At 37.5% G+C, this 20141-nt stretch overlaps 1 protein-coding gene and 1 long non-coding RNA gene across 4 annotated transcripts in view; one reads left to right on the top strand and one right to left on the bottom strand.

Moving 5' to 3' along the window:
- mettl24 (methyltransferase like 24) overlaps positions 1–20141 on the bottom strand; it is a 54953-nt gene that overhangs the window by 15943 nt on the left and 18869 nt on the right. The window contains exons 1-2 of one of the 3 annotated variants that reach the window (XM_057822619.1): positions 14435–14579; positions 135–267 (exon numbers count right to left, since the gene is read on the bottom strand). Coding sequence is in view for 1 of the 3 variants with exons in the window: in XM_057822618.1 (XP_057678601.1) it covers positions 14435–14611 (177 nt within the window). In the remaining 2 variants the exon portion in view is untranslated. Of the gene's footprint in view, positions 1–134; positions 268–14434; positions 14750–20141 lie in introns of those variants that run through there. The other 2 variants (XM_057822620.1, XM_057822618.1) reach the window with 2 other exon arrangements.
- Positions 8–13419, top strand: LOC130907479 (uncharacterized). Its single transcript, XR_009061483.1, has 4 exons — positions 8–288; positions 9938–10077; positions 12322–12442; positions 12564–13419. It is a non-coding gene; the product is annotated as an uncharacterized LOC130907479 (long non-coding RNA).

Below are 20141 nucleotides of genomic sequence, written 5' to 3'. Positions count from 1 at the left end.
GCCGATATTTTTTTGCCGATTCCGATACTTTGAAAATGACGTGATCGGACCGATCGGGACATCTCTAGTTTGAACTGCTAATTTATAACAGCAGACTTCCAAAGAATGATGGTCTTGTGTGATTTATGGTGTACCTGACTTCAAAGTGTGAGTATGTGACAGGAACCTAAGCAGCCAGGTCATCCGTGAAGGATCCCTCAGGGACAAGATACGGACGGACGGATGGATGAACAAGAGATGAGCGGATTAAACAAGAGAGAGGACGGTCTGTCAAAACAATGGAAGCAGGTGAGAGGAAAAGACACAGGTAGTGTGCACACAAACAACATCATTGCTGTTGATAAATATGCAGAATTTGACCCAAACATTTAGCACCAATTATCATGATCTTACACAATTCAATTCTCTTAATCAGCCTTTCAAAGCATCTTCGAAGCTTAGGTTTTTAATACGTTGTCATCCAATGAAGGATTATTTTCATCCTATAAAATCAAGGCAGATTTTTTTCACTTTACCGGTTTGCTGAGTGATTCCGGCAAGGAGACGGAACTAAACTGTCGCGATGACAGACTCCTGATTCAATGGCGCCTCCAGAAATTTTTCATAGGGGTGGCCAGATGGGGCCACTTAAAATCTTGGGGTGGCCAAAACTGAAAGCCATAATTTCAGGTTTTCATTATTTTATTGCAGTAAAAAGTTTGGGGGAAAACTATCAGAAAGACTTAAGGACACGGCTACTGATATACTTTGGTGTATTGTGTAATATTTGATGTTACTAATGACTTAATATGCATAGTCCATAACTGTCCAGTCAACATTTTAAATTCCACATCAATTCTGTTTTAATGTGTTATGTATATATTAGGCATAAGGTGTACATTTAAAAATGTGTACAGCTTAAAAATGAATTAATCGTAATTAATTGCAATTCAAACCATCTCTAAAATATGCCATATTTTTCTGTAAATTATTGTTGGAATGGAAAGATTAGACAAGACGGATATATACATTCAACATACTGTACATAAGTACTGTATTTGTTTATTATAACAATAAATCCACAAGATGGCATAAACATTATTAACATTCTTTCTGTGAAAGGAATCCACAGATAGAAAGACTTGTAATTCTTAAAGGATAAATGTGAGTTTGTATATTGTGACTAAATATTGACATCTAGTGTATTTTTTGAGCTTCCAGTAAATTATACTGTAGCAACTTAACTGTTCTGCCCAAATGCATAATGGGAAGTGGTGCAACCATGACTGTGTGTGGTGACTGCAAATGCTATATCTTCTCTGTGTTGGGCACACTACAGGGTGTTAAGAAAAAGATCAACTCCTGTCATTCCCCACGTCGCTTCCCACAATATTTATAGTTGTTGTGGGAGAGATGACAAAGCTTTTGCCAATTAAAAGCACGGCCCCAATGAATGCTCGTATCTACTCCACTCACTTGACACTGCCTCTTATCTCTGTATATGAGTAAAACGGCGCCATTGTAGGCTGTTTCTGGCAATGCGTGAATGAGTCGTACCGCGAATGCGTTAATTGCAATAAATATTTTCACGTGATTAATTTTTAAAAATTAATTACCGCCCGTTAACACGGTAAGTTTGACAGCCCTACATTTGACAAAATAAAATAAATGCATTCATTTGGAATGAAATGCATAAATGATGCTACAACAATCTAACCCCTGGCCACCCCCTGGTGGCTCCACTGTCCTGATTACTTTTACGCTCTGCCGAAATGCTGTCATTTAAGGCTGATCCAAGACCAGCATGTGGGATTGTAATTTGCACCATTGCCCGCCTGTTTACTGTGTTGCATTAAACAGCGCAAACTACCAGAGGAGAATAATCCTTAATAAAATCGCAGAAAAGAACTTATACTTTTCTTTAGCTCCTGTTTCCACGTGCTACTCTTAGCGTGTGGGTGGGCAAAACGTCGCTGTTAAAACACGTTTGCGTACTCATCTATGCAAGCGTGCGCTCGCCTTACTTGGATGCCATCCCAGACACCGCAAGATTTCTCTTTGGGAAATAGCATACTGAGTGCCATATGGACATGATGGCTCCAGAAGAAACAAATGTAGCTTTAATAATAATAACTGTTTAAAATAGTCGCAGCATGGAATGTAGATGAGGTAAATTGTTAGAAAAACGTCAAAACAATGTTAGGTTTTGAGACTAGTGCGAACTATATGATTTATTGTCTGAATAATGTATAAATAACTAGTTTTTTTCCCCATAGTTTGGCTGGTCCTGTGACATATACTCCGGGACGACTTATATAAAAGTCTTAAGTGTCAAGTTGTTTCACATAGACCAACATGACCAAGGAGTAAATACAGTGGTATGAAAAAGTATCTGAACCTTCTGGAATTTCTGACATTTCTGCATTAAATCACCATCAAATGTGAGGTGATTTCAGTCAAAATCACACAGATGAAAAAACTGTCTGCTTTAACTAAAACCACCCAAACATATATAGGTTTTCATATTTTAATGAGGATAGCATGCAAACAATGACAGAAAGGGGAAAAATAAGTAAGTGAACCTTCTGCCTAGGGAGACTTAAAGAGCAATTGAAACTAGTGCTGCAACGATTAATCGATTAACTCGAGTACTCGATTAGAAAAAAATATTCGAATTACATTTTGCTGCCTCGAGTATTCGTTTAATTAAAGTGGCTTTGTAATGGTTTGTTTTGAAAGTGTTTGCATTTAGTTTTATTGATTTGGGTAGATATACTTCCCTCTAATCTGCCTCATTTCACATGGCTGAATCCAGCTGCTCCCTGTTAAGACCAATATAAGCTTTTTGATAAGTTTTTGTTTGAGCTAATGTTTTTAATGCATTTGTAATTTAGTTTAAAAGTATATTTAGCCGTTATTTGTGAGAATATGTATTTGAATTATTTGTTAAGAGCATTGTAAAAAAAAAAAAAAAAAAAAAAAAAAAAAACGTCGGCATTTTATAGCATTTAAGCTTGCGGACTTTTGTTATGTAAGTTAGCCAATTGTTCTTTTGTTGTACATATATCCTCATTTATTCATTTTTTATACCGTTTGAGGACCAGGTTAGGTATTTAAATTTTTTATGTTCCTTATCCGATTACTCGATTATTCAAACTAACTAGTACATCGATTAATCGACTACTAAAATAATCAACAGCTGCAGCCCTAATTGAAACCAATGTTTACCAAACAATTTAAGACAGGTGTGTGCCCAATCACTGATGAGTGGTTTAAAGTTGTATAAAACACACAAATGGGAAGAATTGTCTTGATGAGAAGCATTGTCTGATGTGCATCATGGCTCGGTCAAAACAGCTGTCTGAAGACCGGCGATCGAGGATTGTTGATTTGTATAAAGCTGGGAAAGATTACAAAACCATCTCTAAAAGTCTGGATGTTCATCAATCGACAGTCAGAGAAGTTGTCTACAAACGGAGAAAGTTTGGCACTGTTGCATCTTTTCCAAGGAGTGGCCGTCCACCAAAGATGACTCCGAGAGTTCAGCGCAGAATACTCAGAGAGGTAAAAAAGTACCCTAGAGTGTCTGCTAAAGACTTACAGAAATCACTGGCACAGTCCAATATCTATGTGCACATGTGTTCATGGGAGGACTCCACGAAGGAAGCCACTGCTGTCTAAAAAAAAGCAAAAAAAACATTGTTGGTCATTTAATGTTTGCAAAAAGGCACTTGGGCACTTTGGCAAAATATTTTGTGGACTGATGAAACCAAAGTTGAATTGTTTGGGAGTAACAAACAACGTCATGTGTGGAGAAAAAAATGGAACAGCTCACCAACAACACCTCATCCCCAATGTGAAGCATGGTGGAGGGAGCATCATAATTTGGGGCTGTTTCGCTACCTCAGGGTCTGGACAACTTGCAATCATTAATGAAAGAATGAATTCAAAAGTTTTGCAGGAAAACCTGAGGCCGTCTGTCAGACAGTTGAAGCTAAAAAAAGGATGGATGTTGCAACAAGACAATGACCCTAACCCTAACCCTAAACACAGAAGTAAATCAACTTCAGAATGGTTTCAGACGGACAAAATACACGTTCTGGAGCGGCCAAGTAAAACCCCAGACTTGAACCCCATTGAGATGCTGTGGTATGACCTAAAGACAGTGATTCATGCCAGTCAACCCAGGAATCTGACTGAACTACAGCAGTATTGCCACAGCATCTCAAAGGAGTTCAAGTCTGGACTATGACTTGTTCACTCCAGAACACGTATTCAGTTCTTCTGAAACCATTCTGAAGTTGATTTACTTCTGTGTTTTGGATCTTTTTCTTATTGCAGCATCCATTCTCTTATCAGCTTCAACTGTCTGACAGTCGGCCTCAGGTTTCCCTGCAAAACATCCTGACAAACTTTTAAATTAATTCTACCATTAATTATTGCAAGTTGCCCACACCCTGAGGCAGCAAAACAGCCCCGAATCATGATGCTCCCTCCACCATGCTTCACGGTGGGGATGAGGTGTTGATGCTGGTGACCCTTTCCATTTTTCTTCCACACATGACGTTGTGTGTTACTCCCAAACAATTCCGCTTTGATCAGTCCACAAAGTATTTTGCCAAAACTTCTGTGGCGTGTCCAAGTGCCTTTTTGCCAACATTAAACGTGGAACAATATTTTTTTTTTTTAGACAGCAGCGGCTTGTTCTGTGGAATCCTCTCATGAACACAATTCTTGGCCATAGTTTTACATATAGTTGATCTGTGCACAGAGCTATTTGACTATGCCAGTGATTCCTGTAAGTCTTTAGCAGACACTCTAGGATTCTTTTTAACCTCTGAGTATTCTGCGCTGAACTCTTGGTGTCATCTTTGGTGGACGGCCACTCCTTGGGAGAGAAGAAACAGGGCCAAACTCTCTCCATTTGTAGACAACTTCTCTGACTGTCGATTGATGAACATACAGACTTTTAGAGATGGTTTTGCATAATTTCCCAGCTTTATACAGATCAAACAATCCTTGATCGCAGGTCTTCAGACAGCTCTTTTGACCGAGCCATGATTCACATCAGACAATGCTTCTTATCAAGACATTTCTTCCCAGGTGTGTGTTTTATAATGGGCAGGCCAGCTTTAAACCACTCATCAGCGATTGGGCACACACCTTACTTAAAATGTTTGGTAAAAATTGGTTTCAATTGCTCTTTAAGTCTCCCTAGGCAAAGAGTTCACTTTAGGGCTGCAGCTATCGATTATTTTAGTAGTCGATTATTCGATGAACTAGTTCGTTCGAATAATCGAGTAATCGGATAAGGAACATAAAAAATTTAAATACCTGACCTGGTCCTCAAACGGTATAAAAAATGAATAAATGAGGATATATGTACAACAAAAGAACAATTGGCTAACTTACATAGCAAAAGTCCGCTAGCTTAAATGCTATAAAATGCTAACTTTTTATTTATTCATTTATTTTTTTAAACAATGCTCTTAACAATTGGTTCAGACACATATTCCACAGAAAATGGCTAAATATACCAAGACAATAAATTACGAATGCATTAAAAAAACATTAGCTCAAACAAAAACTTAGCTCATGTTGGTCTTAACATGGAGCTGCTGGATACAGCCTTGTGAAATGAGGCAGACTAGAGGGCAGTGTATCCACCCAAATCAATAAAACTCAATCCAAACATTTTCAAAATAAACCATTTCAACACCACTTTAATTAAAGGAATATTAGGAGCAGCAAAATGTAATTCGAATCTTTTTTTCTAATCGAATACTCGAGTTAACCGAGTAATTGTTGCAGGACTAGTTCACTTACTTATTTTTCTCCCTTCTGTCATTGTGTGCATGCTATCCTCATTAAAATATGAAAACCTATAAATGTTTGGGTGGTTTTAGTTAAAGTACACTTTTTTTTTTTTCATCTGTGTGATTTTGACTAAAATCAGATCACATTTGATGGTGATTTAATGCAGAAATTTGAGAACTTCCAAAAAGTTCAGATACTTTTTCATACCACTGTACCCTGCGACCCAAACGTCTCTCACCGTCCACTTGGTCGGCGCGAACGCGTCCATGATTTTAGTGCCCAAGATGGACGCTCCAGCTTTGGTTTCAAAAGGTCAATGCCCCCATTCAAGTGTGGATGAGGGCCAGTGGGATTGAGGGAATTTGGTGGAATGTTTCCAGACAAGATGTATGAGGGGGAGAGTTGTGCGCAGAGAGTTCCACACTGATCATTTTGTCTGTGAGCGCACAACAGAGCCGCTTTTGTTCAAGTAGTGTTTTTTAATGAACATGTAGCGTTTGAGTGATTGTATGAAATGCCTTCTTCCAAATATGGGAACAAGGATTGCTTACGTTTATGAGACGTTGCAGGGACGTTCTGTCCTTTTTTTGGAGTTGTGTAAGAGTCTTTCTGTACAGCAACAAGCAGATTATCATTTTTTTTCTGCAAGCGTAGCATTTCCACGCGGCGCCACAGGGCAACTATTGTGACGTATGGATTTGAAGCAGGGTGTTGTTTCCGCTCATGCAAGTTGAAATGGAAAATTCACGCAAGTGATCATGGGAAGTAGTTGGGACCGTGAGGTGCATAAAAGTTGTATACAGAATTTGGAAAAAAATTACGGTTCCCTGGAAATTTGCCAAAAACTTTCCCATTCATTTTTAATGGGAAATTTCCCATTCACTTTCAATGGAATTTTTAAGAGAATTTACATTGCATTGATGCCATTGACGGCCATGTATGTAGAATCCATTGATGCGAATGTACTTGTATTCCATTGACACCTATGTAACTCGATGCCATTGACGGCCATGGATGTCCAAAATTTTTCCCATTCATTTTCATGGGGAGAAAAAAAAACAATGTCCCCCAAATCAACAGGAAATGACAAGATATCAATAGGACGTGTCCCCCAAACTTCCCCGATTCCATTGACGCTTATGCAGGGTGCTGCCATTGACGGCCGTGGACGTCAAAATTTCCCATTCATTTCCAATGTCATTCACTTTGTTTCATGCCATTGACTGGCATGTTATTGATGCCAATGGACTTGGAGTCCACGGCCATGGACGTCCAAAAATTTTCCCATTCATTTTCAATGGGAAAAAAAAAACAATGTCCCCAAATCAACAGGAAATGACCAGATATCAATGGGACTTGTCCTCCAAACTTCTCCGATTTCATTGACGCTTATGAAGGGTGCTGCCATTGATGGCCATGGATGTCCAAATTTCCCATTCATTTCTAATGGCATTTATTTTGTTTAATGCCATTGACTGGCATTTTTGTCCGTTCTATTGATGCCAATGTACTTGGAGTCCATTTGCACCAATGTAAGTTGATGCCATTGACGGCCATGGATGTCCAAAACTTTTCCCATTCATTTTCAATGGGAAAAAAAAACAATGTCCCCAAGTCAACAGGAAATGACCAGATATCAATAGGACGTGTCCCCCAAACTTCCTCGATTTCATTGACGCTTATGAAGGGTGCTGCCATTGACGGCCATGGACGTCCAAAATTTTTCCCATTCATTTTCAATGGGAAAAAAAACAATGTCCCCAAATCAACAGGAAATGACCAGATATCAATAGGACGTGTCCTCCAAACTTCTCCGATTTCATTGACGCTTATGAAGGGTGCTGCCATTGATGGCCATGGATGTCCAAATTTCCCATTCATTTCTAATGGCATTTATTTTGTTTAATGCCATTGACTGGCATTTTTGTCCGTTCTATTGATGCCAATGTACTTGGAGTCCATTGGCACCTATGTAAGTCGATGCCATTGACGGCCATGCATGTCCAAATTTTTTCCCATTCATTTTCAATGGGAAAAAACAATGTCCCCAAATCAACAGGAAATGACGAGATATCAATAGGACGTGTCCCCCAAACTTCCCCGATTTCATTGACGCTTATGAACGGCGCTGCCATTGACGGCTATGGATGTCCAAATTTCCTATTCATTTCTAATGGCATTTGTTTTGTTTAGTGCCATTGACGGACATGTTTGTCCATTGTATTGATAGCCTTGGGCGGGGCCAAGATCTGTATATCCTCACAGCAAAGACCCAGAGTAATTTCTCCAGGAATTGGTTTCTAGTTGGATTAGTTTTGTAAGTTGTAAAACTTATTGTCCTTGCACTAATAACAACTGTATATGACGACGTCATCCAACATGCCTCCTAGCATGCATTGCAGCACTATAGATGTAAATAACCATCATAACTCATGTTCTGTGCTAATTATTTCTTCAGTTACTGTTCCAGTTGTTTCATTAATTGCTAGTTATGGTATTTGGTAACACTTTACCTGACAATAGCGCCATAAAACTGTCATAAGACCATCATAATTATGACATGACACTGCCATGAGCATTAATTAAGGCTTATGACAGATGTCATTTTGTGTTATTCAGCAAATCATCTCACTTTTGAATGGATGTAAAAGATCCGAGCTGTACATAAATTGAGTTAGTGACATCATTTGCCAGATGATACTTAATGACATCTGTGATAAGCAGTCATTAATGCCCATGATAGTGTCATGTCATAATTATGACGTTGAGCCGGCGTCAAATAAAGTGTTTCCTATTAACCCAAATGAATCAAGAAATGAGCCGCACTGGACTATAAGCCGCAGGATTCAAAATGAGGGAAAACAGTAGCTGCTTATAATCCGAGAATTAGGGTAACTATGATTGACTGTATAATACAATGTCAATAAAAGATAAAAAATAAATAAAAACTGACGTTATGAAGTAACTTTATTACTGTACTTATTAAGATTTTTGTTGCTGTTGTTCATTTTATTTAACTCATTGCATGCCATTGACAGCAAGGGATTTCATATTCATTCATACAGGGAGGCATGGCCGTGAATGCTCATTTTTCGGTGCCACTGATGCCGGTATATGTCCAATTCATTTTGACTCCCTGTCTAAATGGATTGGACTCCTAGTGCCGTCAGTGACACATGCAGTCAATGAACACAGTGGGAAAAAGAACATGAGAAAAATCAATTACTGTATATTAAAAATAAATATTACAGTTTAACGTAAACACTAATGATTAAATATATATATTTTTTAGGGCTGTCAAAATTAGCGCGTTAATGGGCAGGAATTAATTTTTTAAATTAATCACATTAAAATATTTGACGCAATTAACGCACATGCCCCGCTCAGACAAAATTAAATGACAGTACAGTGAAATGCCCACACGTTAATTGTGTTTTATGGAGTTTTACCGCCCTCTGCTGGTGCTTGGGTGCGACAGATTTTATAGGCTTCAGCACCCATGAGCATTGTGTAAGTAATTATTGACATCAACAACGGTGGGCTACTAGTTTATTTTTTTATTTAAATTTTTACAAATGTTATTAAAACGAAAACATTAAGAGGGGTTTTAATATAAAATTTCTATAACTTGTACTAACATTTATCTTTTAAGAACTACAAGTCTTTCTATCCATGGATCGCATTAACAGAATGTTAATAATGTTAATGCCATCTTGTTGATTTATTGTTATAATAAACAAATACAGTCCTTTTGTACCGTATGCTGAATGTATATATCCATCTTGTGTCTTATCTTTCCATTCCAACAATAATTTACAGAAAAATATGGCATATTTTATAAATGGTTTGAATTGCGATTGAGATTAATTACGATTAATTAATTTTTAAGCTGTAATTAACTCGATTAAAAATTTTAATCGTTTGACAACCCTAATATTTTTTCTTTTTAGTCTGAAGTGAAATGAAAATGCAATAGAAAGTGTTATAAACTGTCAATATTAACACTTTGTTGGGCATTAATTCATCTTGAACACCTTAGAAATTGATTTTTTTAAAGCTTATTTTGCTTTCAAGCGTTTTTTTTCATGTATCAAAATATGCGTCTGAAATTGTGTGACCCAGATGACACTTTTCCCTTCAGGCTGAGGGTTACCTCACGGGACCCCCGGCCGCTCTCCTCCCACCTCCAGCTGGAGGTGAAAGGTGGCCGAGACCCAAGAGGAGTCACACCTTCGGGATTAGACCCACGCTTTCCTTTGTCCTCTGCTAGACGTGACCCAGGTCAGCCACTTTTTTTTCTTTATTTCAACTCTGCGGGGGGCCCAAAACTGTCACTTTTCAGGTTTTATGAACTCATTAGCTGTCAATGACGGGAATGGATGTCTGCCGGAAATCTATTGCCGTCTATGAAACTTAAACATGATATTATGTTAAACAAGAAACTAAACACGTTCAAACATTACATGAAAAGGTGGAAATTTACAGTACCTTAAATGTGTCATCAAATTAAAATGTGATTTTTTTTTTTGGTATCAAGTTTCCAGCTGCAGCTATCGATTATTTTAGTAATCGATTAATCTATCAACTAGATAGTTTGAATAATCGAGTAATCGACTTACATTTAATGAGTTGCGGAATAAATTTTGGGAGATGTAAAACAAAGGCCTGCTAAGATTGGACTTTCAAACGAGCATTAAATGTATAAACAAAATAAAATTCCCAAGTGTTTCTTCAAACTATGCAGAGTTGCACTTTCATTTTAAAATAAATTAAAATACCTCAGCTTAGCCCCAAACAGTATTTTAAAAAAATATAAAAATAAATTAGGATCAACAACAAAAAAAAACAAATGGCTAACTTGAATAGCAAAAGTCCGCTAGCTTAAATGCTCTAAATGCTAACGTGTTTTTTCTCAATACTCTTAACAAATTGTTCACACAAACAACAGCTAAATATACCTATTAACTAAATTACGAATGCACACACACAAAAAAAAAAAGAGCTTATGTTGGCCTTAACGGGGAGCAGCTGGTTTCGTCCATGTTAAATGAGTTACGTCATATTCACTGTTGCCACTAGAGGGCAGTGTATCCACCTAAATCAATAAAGGTAAATGCAAACACTTTCAAAACAAACCATTATAACGCCACTCCAATTAAACGAATACTTGATTAGAAGCTTTTTTCTAAACGAATTACGTGGGAACTAGGGCTGCAGCTAACAATTATTTTAGAAGTCAATTAATCGACGAACTTGTTAGTTCAAATAATCGAGTAATCGGATAAGGAACATAGAAAATTAAAATACCCGAGCTGAGCCTCAGCGGTATAAAAAAAAATACATAAACAAGGATCTCAGTACAACAAAAGAACAATTGGCTAACTTCGCAAAAATCCACTAGCTTAAATGCTATAAAATGTTTCTTTTTTTTTTTTTTTTTTTTTTTACAAATGGTTCGAACACATATTCTCTCAAAAAACGGCTAAATATAGTAGTGCTGCAACGATTAATCAGTTAACTCGAGTATTCGATTAGAAAAAAAAAGATTCAAATTAGAATTTGCTGATTCGAATATTCGTTTGATTATTGTAATGCTTTATTTTGAAAGTGTTTGCATTCAGTTTTATTGATTCGAGTGGATACGCTGCCCTCAAGTCTGCTTCATTTTACATTGGTGAATTCAGCTGCTCCATGTTAAGACCAACATAAGCTAAGTTTTTTTTTGAGCTAATGTTTTCTTTTTAATGCATTCCTAATTTAGCTTATGAGTATATTTAGCCGTTTTTTTGTGGGAATATGTGTCTGAACCATTTGTTAAGAGCATTATAAAGAAAAAAAATAATTAGCATTTTATAGCATTTAAGCTAGCGGACTTTTGCCATGTAAGTTAGCCAAATGTTCTTTTGTTAAACATAGATCCTTATTCAAATTTTTTTTTTATACCGTTCGAGACTCAGCTCAGGTATTTTAATTTTTCATGTTCCTTATCCGATTACTCGATTATTCGACAAAGTAGTTCATCGATTAATTGACTACTAAAATACTCGATAGCTGCACCCCTAAAATATAGCAATAAACTAAATTAGTAATGCAATTAAAGAAAACATTAGCTCAAACAATAACTTAGCTTATGTTGGTCTTAACAGGGATCAGCTGGATACAGCCATGCCAAAAGAGTTATGTCATATTCACTGTTGCCACTAGAGGGCAGTGTACACACCCAAATCAAGCAAACTAAATGCAAACACTTTCAAAACAAACCCTTAAAACGCCACTTTAATTAAACTAATACTCAAAGCAGCAAAATTTAAATCGAATCTTCTTTCCTAATCCAATTACTTGAGTTAATAGATCCATTGTTGCAGGACTAGTGGGAACCTCTGGGTACCTCACGATGCGATTCACGATACAAGCCTCACAATAAGGATTATGTCACGATAAATGGTGATACAACAATTATCGATCCATGGGTCAGGAAATCAGCTCTACAAAACAATAGAAAATCAAGCTGTTTTCATCTTTCAGCTGTGAATTGGAATGAGTTTATCACCGCTGGACGTCCAATCCATGTGAACTAGGAAAGATGTATCCATTCCTCCCACTTCAATTGGATTGGACATCAAGGGCCGTCAGTGGCAGCCAATGGGTAATTCACATCATTTCCTATTGATTACCGGTCACTAGGTCACTACCTTTTAAAGTATTTATTTACCAAGCCACTTCCTGTTGATATTGGGTGTGGTCTTGGGATCATCCCTCTGTGTCAGGTTTGGGCGGTGAAGTTCGTGCGTCATCCTTCGTGGCTGGGACGGTGTTGCCACGGCGACCGACGCATGTCTTGACGTCCAAGGCGCCCGCGCTATCAACTTGTTATCCTGGTTGGGCGAGAGTGTTCTCCGATACTACTTGTTTTAGGACAGAGCGCCCTGCTCTTTGTGCTGGAGTGCCCGGGAGAACAGATTGCAAGAGTTGTTGCGTCAATCTTGCTCATGACGCGTTGGGCTTCTGTGATAAGGTGGCGTTGTGTACCACTATTCTGCTTCTTTTCATTAAACTATGGTGTAAGTGCTATTTATTTTATATTAGGTGTGTTAGAGTAATACAAACAGTCCTACAGTAAATATGAGAAATGATACTATTCCCTGATTGATTATATTACGTGTGTTAGAGTAATTCAAACAGTTATATGATGTGTGCAAGAAAGGTAACTATTCCCTTCATTTACTGAAAAGGAAGTGACTCGAGAATTACCGGTCACTTCCAATTCATTTGGGGACAATGACCCCCAAGACTGGCTGTGAATGGACGTCTAATGCCGTCAATGACAGCCCTTGAGCTAACACAGACACTATTCTTGTGGAGGATTTTGGCAGCAAACTGTTAGTCCCTATTTTTTCCGAACAGTGACACCTTTTTAAAACGATATATCTTTTCTTGGCAGGAGCATATCGATAACCTTTTGGGATACAAAGTACCGCGATACATCATCATTTCGATAAATTGTCACACCCCTAGTTCTTACTACAGCTAACATTCTTGATCATCTATCTATGCCAGCTACTAGAGATGTCCTGAACGATCGGCATCCCGATCGATTGGGTCTGGTCACGTCATTTTCAAAGTATCGGAATCGGCAAAAAAATATCGGACATGCCTTTTTATAATATATATATATTTTTTAATTAAATCGTTTTCTAATTGTATTTAACGTTACAGACATAATGTGTTACACTCTTCCAGAGTCTTTAGTTTAAGCTTAAGGTAGGGTTATCAAATTTATTGCGTTAACGGCGAGAATTAATATTTTTTGCATTTATCACGTTACAATATTTAACGCAATTAAAAGCATGCGCTGCACGACCCACTCACGCATTGTCGCGTTCAATCTATAATGGTGCCGTTTTACCCATACGGTATATAGAGCTAAAAGGCAGCATAAAATGAGTAGAGTGAATTTTGGCAGCCTTTGGAGCCTTTTTTTAAATTGCTAAAGCTACAAACCCTCTCCCGACGATTAGAATAATCGTGGGAAGCAATGTGGGGAAGAAAGGTAGTAGTTGATCTTTTACTCAACACCCTATGTTATTTCCCGACGCAGAGAAGATATATCAATTGGTACCACGACGCACAGTCATGGTTGCACTTCCCATCATGCATTTGGGCAGAACAGTTAAATGGCTACAGTATCATTTACTGAAAGATCAACAAATACACTAGATGGTAATATTTAGTCACAATATACAAAGTTACATTTATCCTTTAAGAATTACAAGTCTTTCTATCCGTGGATCCCTCTCACAGAAAGAATGTTAATAATGTAAATGCCATCTTGAGGATTTATTGTCATAATAAACAAATACAGTAATTATGTACTGTATGTTGAATGTATATATTGTTGAGTTTTATTCATTTTTTTCTTAACGCATTGCCAAAATGTATATGATTGGGAAAAATTATCGGGAATGATTGGAATTGAATCGGGAGCAAAAAAAAAAAAAAGCAATCGGATCGGGAAATATCGAGATTGGCAGATACTCAAACTAAAACGATCGCGATCGGATCGGGAGCAAAAAAACATGATCGGAACAACCCTACCAGCTACACATGTTGAACTTCAATACATTGTTTAGCTACAAACCTTCCTGTGCTGCTGTTTTGGCAATTCTTCATCTTTACCCTCTCTCTTCTCAAGTCCAACCCTCCCCGTCCAGGTGGTGCGGAGCGCAGGTGCGTCCGTTCGCGCCATCTCCAGGTACACGCGCACGCTCACGCACACAATGGTGAGCAACAAGGCCACACGCAGTAGCAGGCCCATATCCACTGCTTAGTCTAGCCCATCTTTTTCCTTTCTTGTCTTTATCTCAAACTTACTTGCAAGCATGTGTAGAACAGTATGTGCACACTCTCGGAATACTAGGGGAACTCCCTCCGAATACTCTCAACTCTCTCAAGACATACTCACACACACATGCCTCTTTCATTTTTTTTCTTTTTCAAGACTCCGCCTCATACACACAGACGCCCCTCCTAGCTGAATCTCAAGTTACTTAAGCCTTAATAGGGCAGTCATTGGCTGCCACTGACAGCGCTAGACGTCCAATCCATTTTTGAGTCAATGCATAGACTCATTGACATGACACGGGAAACTGGGCTGATTCGTATTCAAATTTAAATATTTACAAAACCAAAGCTGCTACCGACCTCAAACTAAAACAGGCACCTACCTTAGCCATATTTGAGTCTCCATGAGCAGCGGCATCAAAAGATTCAAAGTCGTTCCCTTATAAAATCCAGATTAATTATTTTCTATGTAAGTATAACACAACTTAAAATTAAGGTTGTTACGATCATGTTTTTTTGCTCCTGATCCAATCCCGATCGTTTTAGTTTGAGTATCTGCCGATCCCGATATTTCCCGATCCGATTGCTTTTTTTTTTTTGCTCCCGATTCAATTCCAATCACTCCCGATAATTTTCCCCGATCATATACATTTTGGCAATGCATTAAGAAAAAAATGAATAAAACTCGGACGAATATATACACTCAACATACAGTACATAAGTACTGTATTTGTTTATTATGACAATAAATCAAGATGGCATTGACATTATTAACATTCTTTCTGTGAGAGGGATCCACGGATAGAAAGACTTGTAATTCTTAAAGGATAAATGTGACTTTGTATATTGTGACTAAATATTGCCATCTAGTGTATTTGTTGAGCTTTCAGTAAATGATACTGTAGCCATTTAACTGTTCTGCTCAAATGCATGATGGGAAGTGCAACCATGACTGTGCGTAGTGGCACCAATTGATATATCTTCTCTGCGTTGGGAAATAACATAGGGTGTTAAGAAAAAGATCAACTACTACCTTTCTTCCCCACATTGCTTCCCATGATATTTCTACTTGTTGAGAGAGGGATTGTAAGGCTTTAGCCAATTAAAAAATGGCTCCAAACACTGCCAAAATCCACTCTACTCATTTTACGCTGCCTTTTAGCTCTATATATAGGTAAAACGGCGCCATTATAGATTGAACGCGACAATGCGTGAGTGGGTCGTGCAGCGCATGCGTTAATTGCGTCAAATATTTTAACGTGATTAATTTTTTAAAAAATTAATTACCGCCGTTAACGCGATGAATTTGATAGCCCTACTTTAAGCCAAAACTAAAGACTCTGGATGAGTTTAAGACATTTTGTCTGTAACGTTATATACAATTAGAAAACAATTTAATTAAAATCAAGTCAAGTTCAAGTTTATTGAATATATGTATATATATGTGTATATATATATATATATATATATATATATATATATATATTAAAAAAAGGCATGTCCGATATTTTTTTGCCAATTCCGATACTTTGAAAATGACGTTGAAATGCCGATGTCACACCCCCGTACCGGTGCCCTCTATTCGGCTTGGACTCCAAGAGACTCCAAAGGCTGGATGGAGCCCTGGTGGCCATTATTCTTGCTTCATACTTTTATGCCATTGACGTAATCACCTGCCACTCAAACACACCGGAACTAACGTTGAAGTTGAATCTTTGTGTCAAAATGATTCAATTGAAAAAAAGTGCCTTCAAAACTTTTTCCACTTCAAAAAAAAAAAAAAAAAAAAAGTGTGTTCAAAACTTTTTCCACTTTGAAAAAAAAGACTTTAAAACTTTTTGCTTTTCAAAAAAAGTGAGACTTCAATAAAAAATATATTTCAAATAAAAAAATATTTTTGCAGTTTTTTTTCTTTTTTAAAAATTTTTGTTTAATTTTTTAAAATTATTTTAAAAAAAAATAAATTTAAAAAAATAAAAATACATTAAAAAAAAAAAAAAAAAGTTTTTTTTCTTTGATTAAAAATTTAATTACGATTGAATGATTTAGACAAAAATGTCCTACCCCTAATATGGCTCAAACAAAAAAAGGATTGCTTCAATCAAAGAAAACAGTTTGAATGAAAAATAAAGTGTTCAAAAGCGAATTTCCGAGTCTCAAATATTTTTTCACATTCAAACCTTTTTTTCTACGATTGAATTTCTTTAAATTTTTGATGGAAGTGATTTTTCTTTTGAAAATATATATTTTTTTATTGAATAATAAAGACACAAATGTCCTAGCCAAAATGTGGTCCAAACGCAAAATTACGTGACTTCAATCAAAAATGGTGTTTCAATAAAAAAAAAAAAAAAACTTGACTTAAATCCCCCCCAAAAATTTCAAACAAAGAAAAATAGTTTTCAAATATAATTTTTTGAGTTTCAAATTTATTTTTGCATTCAAACACTTTTTTTTTTTTTGATTGAAGTGACGTTTTTCCTTCAATTTAAAATTATACATTTTGATTAAAGCAGCTTTTTATTTAATTGAAGCAACTTTTTTTTTTTGGATTGCATAATAAAGACAAATCTACCTCCATAGTAGTCGACATTTCATTTGCTAACAAAGATGAGTTTGACAACCAAGCTTTTTGAGAAAAATGATATGAGAACCTCTACTGCTATCTAGTGGCTAACTTTTAGCATTACAAGCGGCGGGATGAGGAAACCCGTGGATTGCCTTCTCCGGGTAGGGAATGAGGTCCTGCCTCAAGTTCAGGTGTCTCAGGGTCTTGTTCATGAGTGAGAAAACAAAGGAGCGTGAGATTGGACGGAGAATCGGGGCAGCAGGAGCAGCATTGCAGTCGCACTGTTGCAACGAAGAGGGAGCTGAGCCATCAGGCAAAGTTCTCCAGCTACCATTCGATCTTCGTTCCTACCTTCACCTATGGTCATGAGTAATGGGTCAAGCCAGGTCCGGCCCAGGCCATTTGGGGGCCCTAAGCAAAATAATGCCAAGGGGCCCATATTTTTGGGCCACCATTTCGTCACAGTGTACTGTGAAACCCAAACATGCAATCCAACCTACAGTATATGTCCATATTTTGTATATTAATCATATTTTGTTGCACTGCATTCTTCAAACTTCTCACCCCAAATGATTGTCAGTACTTACAATGGATAACGCGAAAACTTTTTCTAAAAGAGGAAAGAAAGAAGGAAGAACTTTTATTTTTTAAGCTTGTAATCAAGTATCAAAACTCACAAATGTCAAATAAAGCAAACTGTAGTAAACAAAATACAATATAAATTAAACAACTGCCCCCTATCTGCCCCCCCTACTGGCCCTAAGCAGCTTCATAGTCTGCGTATAGGCTGGGCCGGCCCTGGGTCAAGCGGCCTAAATTGGTTTTCCCAGGAGGATAGCTGGCCTAAGAGACAGGGTTAGAAATGCTGCTATTTGCGAGACGCGTAGAGTCGAGTCACTGCTCCTTTGCGTAGAAAGGAATCAGTTGAGGTGTGTTACGTCCCAAGGACGGCTCGCGATGGGCGTAACATAAAACAAGCCACACAAGTTTACAAGTGGACACAAATTTATTTACTTATTTATTTATTTCTATTAAAATAATAATACATAGGATAGTTTTGATTAAAAGTAGGAAATTTGTATCATTTTTGACAGCGGATCAGTGGCGCCTCCAGAAATTTTTAATAGGGGTGGCCAGATGGGGCCAGTTAAAATCTTGGGGTGGCACAACAAAACTAAGGTGCCGTTTACATGGTGACTCTCCGAGAATACGAAAAATTTCAAATGTGCATTTGCGTCTCCATTTGAACAATATCGCAATTCCGCATGAAAACGATGTAGTATTAATGCCAGACCCTAGGGGGCAGTGCAGATTTACAAGGCGACAGTGAATGACGCACTCTGACCCCACCAAAGTTCCTCAGCCTGGAAAAAATTATGCCCGCCCACTCGAAGCAATGTCACTTTTCTTTTGTTCAAAAAGGCAAAAAAAAAAAAAAAAAAAACGTTCAACATATTTAATTTAAAAATATTATTTAAACAGTAAATTAAAGCCGACATTCCGCCATATTTGCTGTTATTAATGTTTAGTAGCACCACTGCGCACGCCCAACATGTACGAGTGCTGACGTTACGGCGCGGTGTCGCGGCGCAAGAGCCTTTGATATGCATGCCGAGGCAGCCCCCCACAACCGGATTCTTCCACTTTGGAGGCAGGATTCAGAATTTTTCGTCTTCGCCGACACCATATGCACGCGAGGCGAGTCCGCTACTCAGTCATTGCGTCTTTGTGTCACAGAGTCGCCATGTAAACTGCCCCTAAAAGCCATAATTTCAGGTTTTCATTATATTATTGCAGTAAAAAGGTCAGGGGGAAACTATCAGAAAGACTTACGGACACGGCTACTGATATACTTTGGTGTATTGTGTTATATTTGATGTTACTAATGATTTAATGTTCATAGTCCATAACTGTCCAGTCAACATTTTGAGTTCCACAACAATTATGTTTTATTGTGTTATGTATAAATTAGGCATAAGGTGTACATTTAACAAAACAAAATAATTACTGGGGAAAAGCAGGTGCTGGCAGATTTGCATTTGGGATGAAATGCATAACTGATGCTACAACAATCTAACGATATACTGGCAAGTGGGGTGGCCAACAAATTTATAGGGGTGGCCGTGGCCACCCCTGGCCACCCCCTGGGGGCGCCACTGCAGTGGATAGTTGTTTTTTTTCCAAATAACTTTTCAAAATATTTGAATGTGCACCCTTGTCCACAATGAGACAGAGGTCATATGACTGTGACGTCCATTTTCTCATCCACTGTAACAAAGTTCAACTGCGGCCCAAGGATGACCGTTGAACATTTTCACCTTTTGCTGGCTTTTAAAGTGATACGACAAAGACAAATAAGGTCTGTCCATATACAGGTATGTATATAGTCTGCCTGTATATAGCTATCTAGTTTGTTGTATAATTCATAGAGAGAGAAAGACAAGTACAGTAACAGCAATACATCATTTCAGTCAAGTAAATTTAAACAAGGATTATTTAGAAATGTATATTCGGTTAGTTACGCAAACACTGGAAGGTGCAGACAAGCACACAGAACATAAAATACAGACAAGCATACTAACTCACTAAATATTAAAACATTTTTTTGCTCAAAAATCCTGCAAAATATGAAGGATTTTAAAATTGAAATTTGATAGAACTATTTAAAAAAGGACAAAACGCAACCAACATCTTCATTTTTTCATTTATAGCTGCTTCAAGTAACTTTCTGAACTATATTTACTTCCACCGTATCATTTGTTATCCTCCCGCTTGAAATGGATTGGACATCTACCGGTGATTAACTCCTTGAAAATGGACTCGCGATCGAATGTCGATCATCGTCAGTGACACTGAAAGAGTTAAGTTGAATGTTGTCTACCGTGAGCGCGTTCCGGACAGATCTGGTCAAAATGACCATGCGGTGAGTCAACCC

The sequence above is a fragment of the Corythoichthys intestinalis genome, chromosome 19 (assembly GCF_030265065.1).
Source record: "Corythoichthys intestinalis isolate RoL2023-P3 chromosome 19, ASM3026506v1, whole genome shotgun sequence".
Classification (NCBI taxonomy): domain Eukaryota; kingdom Metazoa; phylum Chordata; class Actinopteri; order Syngnathiformes; family Syngnathidae; genus Corythoichthys; species Corythoichthys intestinalis.
This window is presented reverse-complemented; position numbering and strand designations above follow the sequence as displayed.